The 18,899-nt window shown below is 43.3% G+C and overlaps 1 protein-coding gene across 5 annotated transcripts in view; it reads right to left on the bottom strand.

Annotated features, from left to right (window-relative positions):
* rnf111 (ring finger protein 111) overlaps positions 1 to 18,899 on the bottom strand; it is a 30,894-nt gene that overhangs the window by 11,683 nt on the left and 312 nt on the right. For all 5 annotated transcript variants that reach the window (XM_080510057.1, XM_080510056.1, XM_080510059.1 and 2 more), the window contains exons 2-6: positions 14,084 to 15,043; positions 9,763 to 9,895; positions 2,205 to 2,359; positions 615 to 809; positions 166 to 545 (exon numbers count right to left, since the gene is read on the bottom strand). In XM_080510057.1, the coding sequence (XP_080366183.1) occupies positions 166 to 545; positions 615 to 809; positions 2,205 to 2,359; positions 9,763 to 9,895; positions 14,084 to 14,960 (1,740 nt within the window). In that variant the 5' untranslated portion in view covers positions 14,961 to 15,043. The remainder of the gene's footprint in view (positions 1 to 165; positions 546 to 614; positions 810 to 2,204; positions 2,360 to 9,762; positions 9,896 to 14,083; positions 15,044 to 18,899) is intronic.

The raw sequence follows: 18,899 nt of genomic DNA, 5'->3' as shown, positions 1-18,899 counted from the left end.
AAATAAATGATCTGTTTTACCAACACGCTGCCTTATTCTGGCTTAAACTACTAACCACTAGCAATGTCACAAGTTTGCACCTAAGCAAGTAAGAAAAAAATAGGTAAATCAGATTTAACAAAACAAAACGCATTGGGAAGTGACGTGTGTTTAATATCGCGTTACCTGGTCATGGTAGTGGGCCGCGTTGCTGCTACCGCTGCCGTTGCTGCTGCCGAGTCCAGCGCAGGGGGCGGGCAGAGCGCTGGGTCGCTCCACGGGGCAGCTCGACTCTTGAAAGGTCACGGGGACCGGAGGCTGAGGTGTCGGGTGATGGACATGGTGGAGGAAGTGGTGAGCGTTGCCGTGACTGTGGCTATGCTGAGCACCGCTGCTCTGCTGAGCAGACGATGCCTGCAGGCAGCTCGAGTGGGAGTGGCTCAAGGATATGTGGCCGGGGGAGGGGCCTCCGCATGGGGAGTGCTGCTGACAGCAGGATGGGAGTCTGGGCATGGCTGTGCCTCCACTTTCACCTGCTGCACCAGACAGACCTGGTGTGCTTTCATCTGAAGAGGAAAACACGGTCAGAACGGGATGTGCAGGACGTCGCTTCGGAGTGCCCTGCTGCATCTTACCCTCTGTGGCTGTACGAGCAGAGCCGCTCGGCCTCTGTGTGTGCATACTATCAGGTATTGAACCTGGGCAGCTAGTGGAAGGGCCTGGGGCGTCATTGAGCTCTGAGGTAGAGGCATGATGGGAAGATGATGACGATGATGACCTGACTGTTTGAGGGTGAATGCTGCCAGAGGTTGTTGGCACAACGGTGAGATCTGTGGGGAACACAAATACAGGTGACGGTTTAACACAAGTGGTCAGGAAAAAAAAACAACAGTCTTTAACAAAACTGGATTATCGTCAACAAAGGGGACTCTGGAGTAACATGGCAGATCAATCAAGAATAAGCAACACTGTACCCTCCAGGAAAAGTTTCACAGCCGTTGACACGACAACGAATACGAGTGTAACCGCAAAACTTTCGTCACTTTTGGGGTGTCCGTTTAAAAGGACACGTGTGCATATCCACTTTATCCGCCAAGTTTTCATCTCGGCTCCCAAGGTGGAAAGGTTCTTTCAAGGTCGCTATTCCCTCCTGCAGAGAGACTGCTGGAGGCTACAGAGCCTGTTACTATGCATGCGCATCTCTCTCCTCCACCCTCCCCTTCCCTCTGCTCATGCACTTGGAAACATGGCCGACCCGTAGTGGTATCACTTGAGGTCCGTACTCGAGTTTTATCGTCCATATCAGTAACGTTATAGTTGAGACTCACCACTGACAGCATCCGATGAGTCATCAGTCCATACGGATGTCGGGTTCTCTCCATTTTCTTCACGTTTATAGCGTATTGTTCTCTTCACACACGTCTGTGTGGTTTCGTTACCAAATAGAGCAACAGCGCCCTCCTGTGTCCGGGCATACTAACTACATCGATGTCAGTGTCACCACTCTTTTTTTTTAATTTAACAGATTAGGTGTTGTCACATGAAACATTGTCGCGTAAATTATGGATTATCTGTGCCAACTCCTTTCAGGACCAAACCCAACTCTTTAAAGGAGTGACACATAGCTATGAACGATGGATCCTGCTGTGCCGGCTTAATTATAGAGATCTCACCTCTGCCCATACCTCTGACATGTGACCCTACCCAATAGTCTCAATGCAACAACTTTGTGTTTAACGACAAGTTACAGCCTCTTGGGTGAAACGTTTTTAAACAGAAGTCCATTTGTTTCAGAGTTAAGAACAACAAATTGGTGTTGCAGCCATTGGTAATACTTCTCAGTCCTGTCTGGAGGCTTTACAGTCGCAAAACATATGACAAATGAAATTCAACTTGACATTTTATCTGTAGTAAATTCCCAGAAGCTCTGCAGATGAGCGGAGGAACAAACCTCATTAGCAGTACAGCTTGCGTTCCAATCTGCTTTGAATTAAATTCTTTGAACCCATATATGTATAATATTTATAAGTATCATTAAATATGTATTAGATATAAGTATTGTCCAAGAATGGTCAAAAACGGTAGAAGAAGAGATTGACATTAATGCCTACAGCAAATTGTGTAAATAATACAACTGGGTAACACGTCCAAGTTCAAACTATGTTGTATTACCTTTTGAACTGCTAATGGAATGAGGAATTTATGCAGTGTAATAAAGTGTTTACCATCTTCATCAACAGTGAGGTCAACCACTTCCCCAGCATTCTGACGCAGTGGTTGGATGACAGTGGAGAGTCTGTGACGTCCACGTGGCTCCTGGAGACGATTCTGAGAGCAGCTACTCGCCCAAATCCGGCCAAGACCTCCCACTTGGCGCGACCTGCGGAGGCACATGCACAGATGCACAAACTTGTTCAGAACCACATGAGGTTTTGTTCACAGCACAGAGAAGCAGAGAAACATTTCTTATGCCCGAGCCAGAAGCTCGAGGTTTATTTTGAAAGTCGTAGTAGAGGGCTTCCCAGCACTAGTTCATGTACTTTTTATAAAATAACTGTATACTATAGCATCATGTAACTCAGGGGGTATAAGAGGCATTTGGTTCCACCAGTTTTACAAAAAAAAAGATCTAATTTATATTTCAATTAGCCACTGCAGTTATAAATAATGTACAACTGGAATGAGGCTCAAAGGTGGGTCTAACTTATGAAACCATAGTTTTTTGTTAATTGGCTTGCAGGCTGCAAATAATGGGAGAAGGAAAGAATAGAAGACTTGGGGAACACGATTACAGAAATTAAATGAGTGCTGTATTTCTGAGGAATTGAACTGACATGTTCCAGGATCAAAAATAGCTCTGCCACTTTCCATTGCTTTTGTTTTAGGTTGGATTTTTACATGTACTTTGTGGAAAATGTTGTCTTATTTTTTAGCTTTTGTGTGTGTGTTTTTTTGTTTCTCATTGGATCAAAGGTGCAAATACAATACAAGATATAAAATCTCTGAATGTGTAGCTTTATGAATATTGTGACCTTTGTTCAAACAGAAAAGCCTTCTAATGCATTCCAGATAAATCGTTTTATTTCCCCTCCTTCCCCTGCACCTGTCTTGCTCTGCCTTTGGCCTTTTTTTTTTTTGCCCTTTCTTTTAATTTTCTCTCTCAAAGCCTCCTGTCGCTCTACTCCTTGGCCTCTTGAGACTGGGGTGAGAGGCCAGGGAATCGCCGCATTTCCCTCCACAGTGCAGTAAAACCAGGTGATGAGAGGGGAGAGGGATGAGCCCGGGGGACAAGAGACGAGGGACTGAGAGGGAGTGCCGTAAAGCTGGATAACCATGGAGCTGCGTAGCAGAGGGACTTGACTGCGACCAAATGAGAGATTTCTTCGAAGCGAATACACGGGAGCACTGGGGAAAGAGTGTGGATTCGCCGACAGCGAGACCCTGTTAAACACAACTTCTACTGTGTCAACGAAGATCAAAAACTGGATCAGGAATTCTGACCGACTGACTCGAAGAAATGTGAAGGTGAGCTGGATAAACAAATTCCTGCTGGTGTATATTGGACCCTCATGAGTTACCACAGGGATAGGTACAAGGAGCTTCAAGTTGGATGTAGAAATTAACACTTCTTTTTCATATTTACCTTATCACAGGTTATTTGTAAAGCCATCAGCCTGATAGCAACTCACTAGAAAAGTATTTCAATAAAATGGAGGGGAATTGTACTTTTTAACGCACTAAAAGCGGTGAGAGAAAACAAACTATTATATGGATGCTGTACGCCCACATGGAGTCCTGATGCCAAACCGTCAGGGCGAGAAGGCAAATGAAATCAGCAAATGAAAACAGACAAGAACTGTGGAGAAGTTATCAATGAGCCCAAAATTGTTTTCAGAGCACTTTTAAAAGAAATGTCAAGTGTGCCAACAATTTACAATGCAAGGGCAATTTGTTGGGATTAAAAAAAAATATATAAAAATGTAGATTCATTTTGCCTGGTCTGTATGAGAATAGTTGTATGAAACACTATCCTTTCTTTTGATATCCTCACTCTTAATAATCGGTTCTATTCCAAAATTTGGGAGGTTGGTTAAATCAAATCCCTCAGATTTGTAATGGACAGGAAATGCCTCTATGAGTGCTGTTTGTGATAAGGGGGAATCCCCATTAAGTCATAGTGTCTGCATCCAATCCCACTTCCTGTGAGACGAGCTGCACAACTCAAGTGGAACAGAGAAGCAAGCTTATTAAGTTTCGTACTCCACAAAACTGTGTCAATAAGGGAACAGTACACATATATGACCCCATTTAGAAACACGGCGATGAGGGGTGGTGCAGGGGGAAACTTGAGCGCGGTAGTGTCGGGGTCTAATTGGCCACCTTCCTCAGCTCGGGGTTGATCCCCGGGAGCGCGACTTGCCTCCAGAGACGAGCTCCTAATTAAGCAGACCTGGGATTATTTTGTAAATATCTGTTTACCACTATGACCCCCTGAGGGTGGGAGGTGGCAGCAAAGAGGAAAACACTACATTGTAAATATGAACACTATGGGAATGGGTGGCTTGGCAGAGCTGGGGTTGTGCCGAGCCAAAGTGATGTGAGCCACATTCCTCGGGGATCAGAGGCGAGCTGTGGGCTGTGCACTGCGGTAATGTGGAGCCGTACTACTGGGACCGACGCTGTGGACAGCTAAGGCTGGGAGTTGGGAATTAAAGAGGGAGGAGATGACACCAGGCAGGGGAAAAAAACCCACTGTGAAGCACCGGTAAACAATCTCAAGCTTCACGTGAATGAAAGTATGGAAATATGTTTTTGGTAATCCAGCGTTTTGATCATTCACACCGAGCAGAAAAATAATAAAAAAGATCTTTGTAAATGTTCTAGATTTTTAAAAAGAAGTGATGTACTGTTTATTCCTGGAAAAAGAAAAAAAAAAATCAGCGTCAGGAGACATAATCTTTGTATTGTAACTAACTGCTCTCTGGCTGAACGGGGCTGCCAAATGCAGCTCCCTGCTAAAACCCTGGAACCTTCTCCCAACACGCTGCTTTCCAAATGACTCCATTGTAAACCCAGTTGAACAAACAGATAACAGCCAGCAGTACATATATGCAACATGTCACAGAGGAATGTAAGGGGTGCAGGTTTGGATTAAAATATATATATGTTTTTCTTTTTCTCATTACGTGTTGTGATTGGTATGCATGTGAAATGAAACATCTTCATATTTTACCCAAATGCAATTCAGAGATGAAAAATACTGTCAAAAACACAGCTGCAACTGTTCCACAATAACACTCCTTAGACCCTTTGCAATCACAACAACTATCTTTGCATCACTAACACAAAAATATTATTTGTATGTTTGTATTTTTGGTCAATCTGTATATATCTATGCGTATGTATGCCAAACCTGCAATTTATTAAATGAGCATTTATGAAGTGAAAGAACTCGAATTAGAACAGCGGACAATTGAATGTAATTTTGTCTGTTGTAGCAAAGAAACAACAATAAAAAAACATGTATGATGAATGAAAACGCTATGATAAATTTAGAGGTAAGTACAATGGGGCAAATTATCATCATTATCATCATGGGCACACTTCAACAGTGACAGACATACATTCCAAAAACAAGTAAGACTGAATATTTGGCCTATCTGCCGTATGAACCAACAATCGAGAAGGAGATCTGTGATATTTGGTGAGGATGACGACCAATAACGGCAGGAGTGATTTGCCAGGAAGCCTCTGGAAATCTTGATTCATTGTGATAGTGAAAATTAATTTACTTTTTTTTTTTTAATTAAAGAAGCTCAGGCCATAGATTTAAGAACAAAAATGAAACCATGAAAGGCATTATAAATAAAAATGTTGATTTGCAAAGACACATGCAGGTGGGCTATGTTCTAATCTGAATTTTTGTATCAGGTATCGCCATTTATTCACGGAAATCGACTCATTCTTGTGAACTTTCTGAAGAAAAATCAGTTTTGACGATTTGTTTCATCCGAGAGGAGAGTTCATGGGCATTAGAAATATAAAGGTGTGTGCGTGTGTGTGTGTGTGGGGGGGGTCTTCTAGTGACACCAACTACATCCAAACACATGTCCACAGATCGGACCACTGCTGGTAAACAAAGATTCCATTGCTCATTCTTCTGGCTTTTGTTTCTCCGCCCTCCTGCTCCACAGCTGCCCCCCCCCCCCCCCCCCCCCCCCCCCCCCAGTGAGGCTCATCCCTGCATTCTACAGCGAGACAAGACATCTTTGAAAGTGAGGAAAACAGGCCGAATAGGCAAGCCGTGACATACCAGGATTAGTGGGTTCACTTCCAGGTACTATTGCTTGATATTACTGGTAGATTAGCAGGATGTGTGGAACAGGGAGGGAAGACAGGATGAGGATGAGGATGAGGAGGAGGAGGAGGAGGAGGAGGAGGAGGAGGCAAGCGTAGATGCAGAGGTTTGTGAATCGAGCTGCACAATAGCCTGCATAAGGAATTGAGAGGGTACTGGGAGGGGAACTCATACAATGAGAAAAAGGTGCTTTCAATGGACAGAGGAAAATGGAAATAGCTGCAGAGGACTTCAACCTCTTCTATGTTGTAACACACATGGGTCGTCGATAGATCCGTCGCTTCAATCCTCTCTGTATATCTTGATTTGACATCAAACAAACGTTACCCTACTCAACCAGTGCCAATGAAAGGAGTCTGTCAGCTATGAGAGAGCAGTACAAACATAGTCTCAGTTGAAGCCACACAGACACATTTAAATAAATAATTTAGAATAGATTTAAACACTGACCCAGATTGTCAAAAATATTCTCCATCATCAACGGAGATTTTACTGCATAGAGATCGTATGAAGAGGCTTACTGGGGCAGAAAAGACGGAGGGGTCAGTAGATCTTACCCAAAAGGAAGTGAAAGTAATCTGAATAATAATACAGAGCGTATACTATAACTAGCAAAGGAATACTCTGCATTGTGAACACCTCGAGCCAACAATAAACATTGCATAAACACTTTTTCGGGGAGGGTTCAGAGGACCACACATTCTCCTCGATTTCTCTCAGCAGCAAAGTGGTGCGACTTCTAAAAAAGTGTAGTTTTAACCGACCGTCAGAAAGCATGCCAGAAAAGTTGAAAGCAGGGAAAATTCTACAAACAATGGTTTAAGGAAATTTCACTGCATTTCGCTCCAGTTAAAATCATCAATAACAGACTATTTTCAACTTCTTTACTTTACATGAAAATGATACCCGTTTGCTCTAAAACAAAGGGGTTGGAATTGTCCATACACGTGTATTATTCTAACCGTTGACTGGTCCAGTTTACTACAGATTAAATTGTGACGTATGCGGTCCCTCAAGGCAAAATGACTTTGACGTTGTAGACAAAAAAAACACGTTTGCAGGTGAAACCGGGCTGTAAACATTCACTCCTGCTGCCACTCACTTCAGAGTCGCAAGTCTGTGGAGGAAGTAGGTCAAAACCGAATTAAAATCAGAGCTCACTGGATGTGTACCCTATTTTCTTTTTTTTTCTTTTTTTTAAGCAGCTGAATTTGTAATTAGTAACAAGTTCATAACACAAAATGCTTTACACGATGGCGGAGTACTTTAACTGGTATACTTCTCTATCGTAAGGGGCGTAATAAGACATTTCTCTCTATAAGCGGCTGGTTCTTGCGAGAGCAATCCACAGGTCTACGTTGTTTAACCTCATCAACCCCTGTGCAGGAGCAGGACTGTGGCTCTCGGGGCCCAGAAAGGACCAGAAGTCCCACCTATGCTCTATATGCATTCCAAGCAGTGCGATTCATGAAGCAACTGTTGTTCTCCACATTCTTCTGGACATTTTTTGCCTGCGTCGGAAAAGGGTAAAAATCTAGTGATGTGACGGGCTGGAAAGCTAAAAAGCACTCAAATACTGGAGAACTCATGGAAATTGGTTCGCATGAACATAAGCTAAATTTAATGAAAAGGCATAATTACATCAATTTCGATATTACCTCTTTATTGCAACTTGTCAGAACCTGTGACTCAAATCTGTAAGGGGCGTCATATGCCGCTTAAAAAGCAAGATACCTCAACTGTTCATATGAATTATAAAAAAGAAATTATATACCAATCCATTAATTATCGTTAATAAAGTACTAAAACGTGAGAATGTTGATGATCTTGATAAGGGCTCAAACTCCTTCCCCACGTTAACAAGAACCAGTTCTAATGACCACCCTTTAGAGGACGACCGCAGTTGAGAGGACGCTCCGGGGTCGACTAGGGACCTGCTGAAGGGATTAAATCTCCCTGTTGTTGTGAGCGGCTCAAGATTGCGAGGACAGAGCTGTCTGAGCTTCTCTGCCCTCCGTACGGCAAAGAAGATGGATGAAACCTTTCTCAGCCCACTCTGGACAAAAGGCAGGGCAAACAAACACATTGGAAACAACCATTTTATGAGAATCAATGTGATTATCTAAAATTGTTTCAAGCCTCATATATCGCACATTACACTGAAGACATACAGAAGCCTTCATATGATAAAACTGACTCATCCACATACTGTAATTTCCGGACTATAAGCCGCTACTTTTTTCACACACTTTGAGCCCTGTGGTTTAAACAATGACACGGCTAATTTTCTGGATTTTTACAGGTGAAGAAGCTTCATGCCGCTGATATATGGGTGATGTGTTCAGGTGCACCACATAATTCCGACTCTTCTTTTATTCTTTTTAAATTTGGTAAGTGCAGCTTGTATTCTGGTGCCCTCAATAGTCCAGAGATTATGATAATAATCATTTGTCCCAAACTGAAGGGTGTGCATCGTTTCAATTGAATAATTACTGGTTCATGAGCACAAATTAGGTTCTCATAAACAAACTCCTAGGGTGGTGAGAGTCACTACTATAGATTAAAGACTGACCAACAATTTATTTCAAATGTAGATCCACATGGAACACAGGCTCAGGTATTATGTCAACTTGTGTTTCAAGCAACAGGTAACAAAACAGAACTGAAGGCAAAAAAAAAGGTTGACGATTGCAGGTAAATATAGAATATCCATGGCAAGAACTGGGAACATCACCACATGGCCAGTCATGCAAAAGTCACTGAGATTAAGCGTTTCTTCAGTCTCAAAATCCCACGCTCCAACAGATCTCATTATTCAGGGGATAATTGCTCGGAGCAATTCTCTGACAATCAATACAACTTCTGACACTTCAATCAGCTGAAGATTGATTAACAGGTCTGTGAAGTACCTCCTCAATCAATCCCCTCTGAAACAGCATTTATCTTACTGAGAAACCAAGACCATTTCAACTTGGGGTGGAAAAAAAAAAAATCTTGGAAGATCAGTATGATGACACTAACCACTATTGAATTGTATACATTAATGTCCATACAATCTCACTTGTATATCAGACATAGACAAAGGAGATTACATTTTAACAATATGGACACCAACAGCTCCAATGACAAGCAAAACAGTGTAAAATTACTAAAGAACATAAAAATCCTTCAATAAGCATAATAAAAATATTTGTTTTTGATTGACATGATAGCGCTGAAAACACTGACGGACACTGAGCACTGTAGCACCTTAAGGATTAAACAGGGATCCAACATAAACCCAAGAAGGCCATAACAATTAAGTTATGTCTCACATAAACATTACCTCACAAAAGGGCTCAAACTAAGAGCGCGGACTACACAACTTGAGGTCGAGTCCGTCGTACTTTTTAGCGGCACGTTGGGGAAAAACCAGCGGCGCGTACCTGCATCCCTCTCCGACCGTGACGATTTCCACTTCGCTGTCCGTCGAGGTGACGTTGATCTCCTCACTCGCGGGGACGGCGGGAGCAGGAGCTGGAGAGGCCTCGATCACAACCACATCTTCATCCAGACCACCTGAGTCAACCAGGGAACGTTAGCAAAGAGTTAATTCACACCATTCACCCCATTACAATAAGGCAAAGGAAGCAATTGGCTATGTATATGCAAAGAGCCTATTTTTTTTTATTTAACTATCTTTATTCACATTTTACATATTAAGTTTACATTAAGATCATTTCGAAGTGAAAGCAGGATTGAGCCTGTGCTTAAACCCATTCAAAACTGTATGATGACAAAGATGTCAAGAACATTTTTTTTTTTTTTTTTTTAAGTATTTGCTATTGCTCATTTGTTCGCTAGCAATAGTTTTTAGTAAGAGTACGAGACAAACCGAGAACCGGAACTGAATAACAGAAGGCAGCAATATTGTGTGTGAGAGAGCTTAGTGACGCAGCAGTGAAATCTAGTACCTTATGGTCAGTTAAGTAGCATTAAGCCGTGGTTCCACCGTGTCGCGTGTGCTGGGACGGGTTTTCGTGCGTTCCCACTGACAAAATTCTTTTCGATGGTCCTTAAAGAACCGTGACTAATGCAGGCGTCCGCTGACTGGTCGTGACAATCGCCACTCCAGACGAGCCGGCAATATCTAAATCTGACATAAAACCTCTCGTTGTTTACATACACTGCTCGGCGCACACTGGTTGTTTTGTTAACTCCATTTATTGAAACATTGGAGCGTTACACAGCAGCCCGGCGTTCCGACAAGGGGCAGATGCTTTTGTCTATAAACAGGGCAGGAGGAGATTCAGCAGGAAGCTGGATGCTGCTGTTCACGATGAGAACGTTTTCCCGCTGTGTGTCAGAGAGAATGGAAGCTCACGGCTTTGCATTATAACTATATGTTAAAACTTCAATACCCCTTTGTATTGTATGAAACGGTAGAATTTATTACTGCTGCTACTCTGGATCACAAGTTTACACTGCGTCGTGGCTGATTACATTATATTTGAACATCACATTATCGACAACTACTCGCATACTGTTTGTTGTGTGTTTATGTGTATTATAATACATGTGGACCACAGATCGTCACAAACACAACTCAAACAGGTTAGTCGTCGCAAACTTCCGCACTCTCCTTCACACCTTGTTAAAAGAGACCGAGTCTGACGTGGGTAGGTAATGAGAACAAAACCTCAACTGGCATTTTGTTTTTTTTAATAAAAACTGAGCACTCACTTTAATATAATGGTTTACAGTTGAGTTAAATTAAAAAAAAAAATCAAGCTTTCATCTTAGTTCCCACTAGTGGTAACAATAAAATGCACTATACAGTCACATGTCTGTTTGTAATTACCCTCACAATTTCTCGGTGCTGCCGACTCAAACATTAGGTGTGTGAGCGGAACCTACAACTTCTCAGACAACATATCTAAGCTCTAAATGCTAAACTACTATGGCACACCATCACAGAGTAGATCATCTTCTTATTTTGTGTCAGAAATCCCTTAGATTCGTACCTTGCACAATGATAGTTAGAGGTGTCTTTTGTGAATACCGTGAAATGTATAAGCAGCCCTTTCACTTCATCTACAATTAATCACAACATCTGATCTACTGGAGTTTAAAGAAGGTTGATAAAACATATTAAAAGTAATATTTGCCTCACTAAAAATCGCTGTGCGACAAAGGTAATTACTGCGCTTTAAACGCTCCGGTCGTATCGACCGTGTTTGTGTGCACACCGCTAAAAGGCTTGCCATGTTCCCCAGTGTCATTTCTATTCCATCAGTCTCAGGAGAGCTGCTGCTTAGCACCCTCTGCCAGTCCAGCTGCCTGGCACTGTGGCGAAGACTTCCTGCAGTCTCACAAACAAACAGCCACACTGTTCAGGTTGGTAGCGAGTTGACGTGTGCACGGCTCCAATAGGTGAACAGCACCAACCTCTCTCTGCTCTCACGACCAAACACTGGAACTATAAACATGGAGTGGCCACGTGTGATCATATTTGAAAGGTCCGACCTGAAGAACTATGTTGATCTGAAATATCAGGGCATGCCTGAAATTTTATTACGATCAGATGTGAGACGAAAATACTACCTTTATTCAAATATTTCCCACTGACCTTTGGTTGGAGACAGGTCTTAACTATTCCCCAGACAGCTTCCACACCTTTTCCCACCCAGGACACAGAGAAGCCAGGGTTCATCATTTACCTTCTTGCTTCCCACTGCTGTAAACACGCGCCGTTGTTTTTCCTCAGAGACCCACTGTTTCTATGCAAAGGTCTCCTGCTCAACGGTGTTTGAGTTCTCTCCCACCTGCCTTCGACCATAGAGGCACAACAACTAAGTTTCCATTCTCCCCGAGGGCCACGGCAGCAGAAAATATTGCTGGGGCGAAGTCGCTACGAGAAGGAAACAATGAGCCAGGGTCGAGGTGGAGCTTTCCAAAAGGATCTCACGCTCACAGGGAGAGCAGAAATTTACGATTTGAATTTGGGAGCAGCACGAACCCGTGGTTCCCACAGGTACAGGTTGCAGCAGTTTCCATTACCATTTGATAGGTGTGAGGCTCCAACATGCAAAAGGGAGTTGCTACGCCTTTATCACGACTGCCAAATAATTCTTATATCCACTCGTCACAAACATAAACACCTAAAACACCAAGCTGTGACATTTGATTGCTTTATTCCAACAAGTGTCAACATCACTTGGGAAACAACCGGGAACGGCAGACGTAATGAACCTGAGCAAACTAACACAAGTGCACTTTTAATTCTTATTGAATAAACACATAGCACGGTTTTCAACTTGCCTGTTTTAGCTCCACCGACACAGGATGAATTAAATGTCAACAACAGTCTCGCAGCCAGGACAGGTTGTGTTGCTCTGGGTCTCCTTGCTCGAAAAGGTCAACCTGTGATGTCTCCTCCATTTTGCTTTTTGCTCTGGGCAGCAGAACTTGGAACATCTGTGCTCAAGACTGCAGGCAACATTTCTTTTTTTATATTCAATAGTCCTGCAAGCCTCCACGTCAAGCTCAGTCTGTTGAAATCAGTACTACATTCCTGTTTCTACTTTGAGATATCTGATTGTTTACTGATCGTTTTCAGTCACGGTCGCCATGGACACAGCCAAATCTTGGTCACGAGGAGCGTTGCCAAAACACAGTCGCTGTGGCGGTGTCGTTCGGCCGCTCATTCCCCTCAGAGAAAAGGCCAAAGTGAGACGGTTTACAACTGTCACACTCCTCCTATACCCAATAAAATTCTGATTGCGCAGCATCGGGAGCTGGAAGACTGTAACATCCCTGTTCAAGTCCTTTAAATGTCGAACTAAAACCCCCAGTCGTCTTTGCTTCTTAATCACAAACTGTTGTTGCGAGAAGACGTGAAGTTACACAAAGTCAAACATGGTTCTGTCGCACGTTCTTGAGGTATGCTTCTCCCATCAAACAGAAAACAAAAGAGTAATTTTCATCAACTCGTAAAATGTTTCAATTTCAAAATGTGCTGTTATCAGAGTTAGATTCCAAATAAAATGTGTTCACAAGAATTGCCGATAACGACGTCCTGTTTTATTAATGTTCAGCCAATTGTCCCAACCTTTTTGGAAGTGGGCACATGAATATGGCACAATGACAACATTCCTGTGAATAAAAGCCGTCAATGCAAATAAGCACCACGCATGCGGACCTCTCCTGCAGCACCAGTCGTCTCTGCTTTTTGTGCATATTAATTCAGCATTGCATCAATGTACTTCAATTAAAATATGTTAATGCATCCCAGATAGCATTTTTTGCAGCAGGATTAATGATCTCGATGCCACAGAGCTTTTAGAGACTTCATGCTATTGCACGTTGTGTAGTGTGCCTTTACCAGAATCATAATTACAAAACAGTCCCAACAGGATGTGCTGTACGAAGTATTTATTTTACCCATTGATTAAATAGAAAAACATTTTTTGATGAATTTTTACTTGTCCATCTGATTAACATGAAAGTATAAACACAATGAATTGAATGAATTCCCTTGCATGTGATGTTGACAAGTGTTGCAGTGTTATGTGACACACACACACACACACACACACACACACACACACACACACACACACACACACACACACACACACACACACACACACACACACACACACACACACACACACACACACACACACACACACACACACACACACACACACACACACACACACACACACACACGCACACGCACACGCAGCGAATGTTTGTAATTACCCGAGGCGATGGTAGCACTGTTGGGTTGGCTGCTGGTGCTGCTGACATCCACATACAGCTCGTCTTCCACTTCGGTAGAGGAAGGTGTGGACGAGTCGCTGCTCAGCTCATCGCTGGAACTACTTGTGCTATGGAGTAGCGCATATTTCCTACGTGCGATCACTTCACGTTTCTTCCTCTGCAGTATTAGTCGATCCTTTTGCTTCTGAGTCCGCGGTGTTCCGCCGCCTGTAGTTTTCGTGAAGCGTTTCCTATGCAGAGGCCGCCGGCTGCTTAGGCACTGCCGCTTCAGCAGCACGGGCTCCGCCTCGGCCCGCGCCCACTTGTGAGGGCGATTCGAACGAGTTCGACCCAGGACGGGGCGCAGGCCGACTCCTGTGGACCCTCCCGTTGTCAAGGCGGGGGCCTTGCGTTGGCCCCCCGTTGCACCGGCCTCCCCGTCGTCCTCTGAGCTGAGTGTGTCCGAGTCCCCGAATCGCAGACTGGACGAAGGGGAGGAAGCGCAGTCACTGAAAGACGACTCGTGATTGTGTTCGTCCTCACTGGGGTGCTGTAAAAGTTCCACTCGGGGCCGCTGGGGAGCCAGTGAGCTCTCACTGATGTGGCCCCCCTTCAGTGAACAGTCCGAAGGCCCCGCCTGTTGGCCTTTTCTTTTCCTGCGCGAAGGGAGGCTCCGTTCCGAGTCTCTATGTGCCCCCGTATCCCTCAGGGGCCGATGCCTGGACTCGCAAAGGGTTTCAAAATCACTACCTGCCTTCCCGATCACCTCCATGTTGCTAGGAAAGCTCTTGGCTGCCTCCATGGGCTCTGGGTTCACCAGTGGCTCCTTCAGTTGCTCCTGTCTGCTGGCGGCCTCAGATGGCACCTCACTCTTCATGGTGACAGGTTTGTCCGCACCGTGCAAACACCAAATGCACTTGGATCAATTCTTAGGCCTCTGTCCACTGCATCCCACAAAACCTAGTAAACACAAGAAGAAGAAAATAAAAGAGAGAATGAGAGATGTGCAAGCCACTTCGCTAGACCAACTGCTCCGATACCGTTTATTATTTGTGAACCACATCAACGTTTTCATCCAAAGCACAATGCCGAACAAATGACCAGATCAACATCACTTGAGGGATCATCTGAGGTTTTTTGGTCTGATGACGTTCAATTCAAAACATAATAAGGGACATATGACTGAAGCCAACACTGAATAAAACAGCAATTATAGACGTCCTTCGTTGGAAACATTGTGTGATTTTACTTACTTACGACTGCTGTTACTATTTTTTTTTACAAGCTGGAGAGCCCATTGCTGCCAAGGCTTGAGCTTAAAAGTCATTTCTGTACACGTCATTTTGAAAGTTATGAAAAGTGTGTCGCATAGTCATCGTCTGCGCCCCTCGATAAAAACCAGAAATACTAGCGAAAATAAGTCTCGGAGTCATACTGAGCAAAAACATCTGATGCCACCAGTGGATTCGGTAATGGGGGGGGGGGGGGGGGGGGGGGGGGGGAGTAGCGTTGATGGAGAGAGAATTAGCGTGGAGGATTAGCATGTGCCACCAACTCCGCAGTGATCACTTTACAATACGTCGCTCCACGAACTTTGATCTGCTACAACAAAGACTGGAGGATTATTCTCATGCTGCCGTGTGGACTGGAAAAGAGTCTGCCATTCCCGTCTTCATCCTTCAGTCAACACTCGCTCCACTTACCGTCGTCAGCGGCAGGAGTTCATTAATCACTCAGAGTTCTTCTGTGTGCGCACAATAACGTTCGCGATTTCAACACAGTCTGTTCATCTATTCCATCAGCTGATGGTTACTCACTTCACAAATGCTGCATTTTCACTTTTCGACATGGACATGTCCTCATATCTTAGGGCTCTGATCAATTTAAGAAACAACAGATCTAACTTTACCTTCTTCTGGAAAATGTTGTTTTATTCGATGTCTTGCCGGGTGATGGCATGAATTTCAACTCAAAATGTCAATTTATTTCTGGCATACAGAGATTTTATTGTAGCTCCAGTAGATGGTGGGGGAAAAAAAAAAATTATGTCGTGGTTTATGAAATAGAAATGTAGGTGAAACCAGTAAACGAATTAGAAGCAAATCACCAGAGACCCTTTCACATGTGAGCCTGATGCCACTGACGAAATGCGACAATCCAATCCCATTTGCTTGATTCAAGGATAAATCTTTTTAGGCTCAGAACTTTGAAGAACAATCCTTTAACCTCAACTTCTGATTTCAAACTGCATCACTGAGATTTGATGACAGAGTTACTTTCACTAAATTGAAATATCCGACTACACATTTAGAATAGACAGTCACAAAATGAAAAAAATAAATTAAATGGGAATATTTTTGATGACCTTGTTTATTGCAATCACAAAATATTGTGGCAACAATTGAATTGAATACGGCCCAACCCCTTTGACATCCCTGTAAACAAACATTTAGAGACGCATAACGAAGCTTCAACATTTTAATCCTGGACAATATGTTCATTCTGGGGTTAGGGTCATTCTATTTTGTTATTTATATATATATATATATATATATATATATAATTTAGGCCAGGATGACCAAAGGCAACTGATTAAAGATAGAAAATAAATACACAAAGGCTGAGTCAAAAGTATTGGATGAGTCAGTACTGCTATTCATTGGTAATTCCAGGAAACACACGAATGAAACTAAATCAACAAGAGAGCTCAAAGAGAATATCCATCATGGAAGTAAAACTCATGTTTGTGCCGTGGCTTTCAGACAGACTGGTCTATGTTTGGTATATGGACAGTACATCCCAACACATTGTTTTAGCGTGTTGAGGTGTGGGAATGTGTTCACCTCATTGTAACATCTCACATGATAACTGACAAACTTGATTTTGTTTTTTTAATGAAGTGGTCAACACCGGTCGAAAGGTATTATTATTTGCATTTTCATTGTGCTTTACGGATCATTTGCATTGTGTTCAAGGATGGTTTGAAATAAATTGAAAACTGCTATAATACAATGACATTAAACTGGTAGAGACTGATCAGAATTAGCCTTCCATCTCTTCCTGTGGCTGATCTGATACACCAGTGGCGACATCGCCGCCAATGTATTTTATTCAAAAACCCTGCACACAAGTGGAAAACATGTAAGATTTCAATATTTTCCAAAAGATGATTTATAAACAATGGCCATCAACACGTCTCTGAACATCTGTCCTGTGAACAGCTCCATGCTCTTAATAAAAACTGTGGCATATGACCAGAGAAATTCAATGCGAAAGGCCCAACTTCAGGGCATGAAGTGCACATTCTGATAACACGAATCGCAACACAGCCAAACACTCCTTTTTGGTATGATGTAATCAGGACACACTTTCATCTTGCCACTAAACACAAAAAGAGAAATAAGAACATATTGTACCAACTCTGTGTATAAGGCCATCTGGAAGAACAAGTGATGCAACACAAAAACAAGTACAGAAAACCAGTGCTGTCCTCCTATCCTTGCCGTTTACTGGCACCACAGAAATTGCACCAGTGAGAAATGTACGTGTCCCGATTCATTCTGCTTAAAATGCATCATGAATGTTTGAATCAGACAAACTGTCAGCAGGCTAAATATTTAGGTCACTCCTGACACAATTGTCTTGGCATTCTGGCTTTTGTGACATTAAAAGGAGCTTCCCCCTGATGACAATCCCACTCACCGACCCTGTAGAAAATGCAACAGTACATTTAGTATGGTGCTTCTGCAGATTGCAGTGCATTTCCTTTTCTGATAAGAGAGGAGAGAGGTAATACACACAAAGCAAGCAGTATGATTGCATTCCTCTTTCGGTCTATTTCATAACAGCATGTTGGTTTGTCACTTGACCTAAAAATGTGACTCCTGCATCACAGGGTACACAGGGTGAGTGTGTGCATTTAATAAAGCTCACACGAGCATGTGCACATTTTTAGATCTTCCATTCATTTCGTAAAAGACAAGTGAAAGTGGTGCATTGACATCCAGGGGCCTTACAGGACAGAAGTGAAGGGGGAAATGTGTGGAAGCATTAAATGCTGGCTCCCAGAACCGATTCCTCACCATCAGAAAACGATACGCAAAGATATGTTGTTGAGGGGTTCGTAGATGATAATATCGAGCACACTGGACGAGAGGGGGGGGGGGGGGGGGGGGGGGGGGGGGGGGAGAAAACCAGGTCGAGCTGTAAGACTGAACCAGAGCTGAGGAGCCCAAAAATGAGACCCAGTGCACTCACTGAGAAACGACGACAAACCTCTCTGATCAGGCAAGCAAATATCTGAAACATATATACAAAATGAGCACAGTTTGTACAACGCTAAACAATCACAATGAGCAAAGCTGCTGTCTGTCTGTCCGTGTGTGTCCCACCACCACCACCACAGCTGCTGCTGCTGCTGCTACTGGAGTGACTGAGGCAACAAAAAGTCGAGCTAATCGAGAAATGCTGAAATATTAACCCCCACTGCTGGCATGGGATGTTAACAGAACGATAGAGAAGCACCAGAAAGCCCAAAAGTGGACCAACAGCTCGCCATCCGAGCCTGTCAAACAGTCCAGACGGAAGACAACAAAGACAACACGTACCTGGAGGTCTATGTCCCCTTTCTTTTTTTTCCTAAACGAACCACCATCCTTTCTGTGATATACGAGGCTAAATCTTGCGGAAAATAACGACAAGCGCTGGAGGAAAAAAAAACCAAAAAAAAAAAAAAAAACCGACGGCCTAGTAAAGCTTTACCCCCCCTGGAAGCAACTCGGCGGGCCTAACACTGGAGACCGCGACTCGAGGACGG

This window comes from Blennius ocellaris (genome assembly GCF_963422515.1).
Source record: "Blennius ocellaris genome assembly, chromosome: 1".
Classification (NCBI taxonomy): Eukaryota; Metazoa; Chordata; class Actinopteri; order Blenniiformes; family Blenniidae; genus Blennius; species Blennius ocellaris.
The sequence above is the reverse complement of the archived record's forward strand: the minus strand, read 5'-3'. Positions and strand labels throughout refer to the sequence as shown.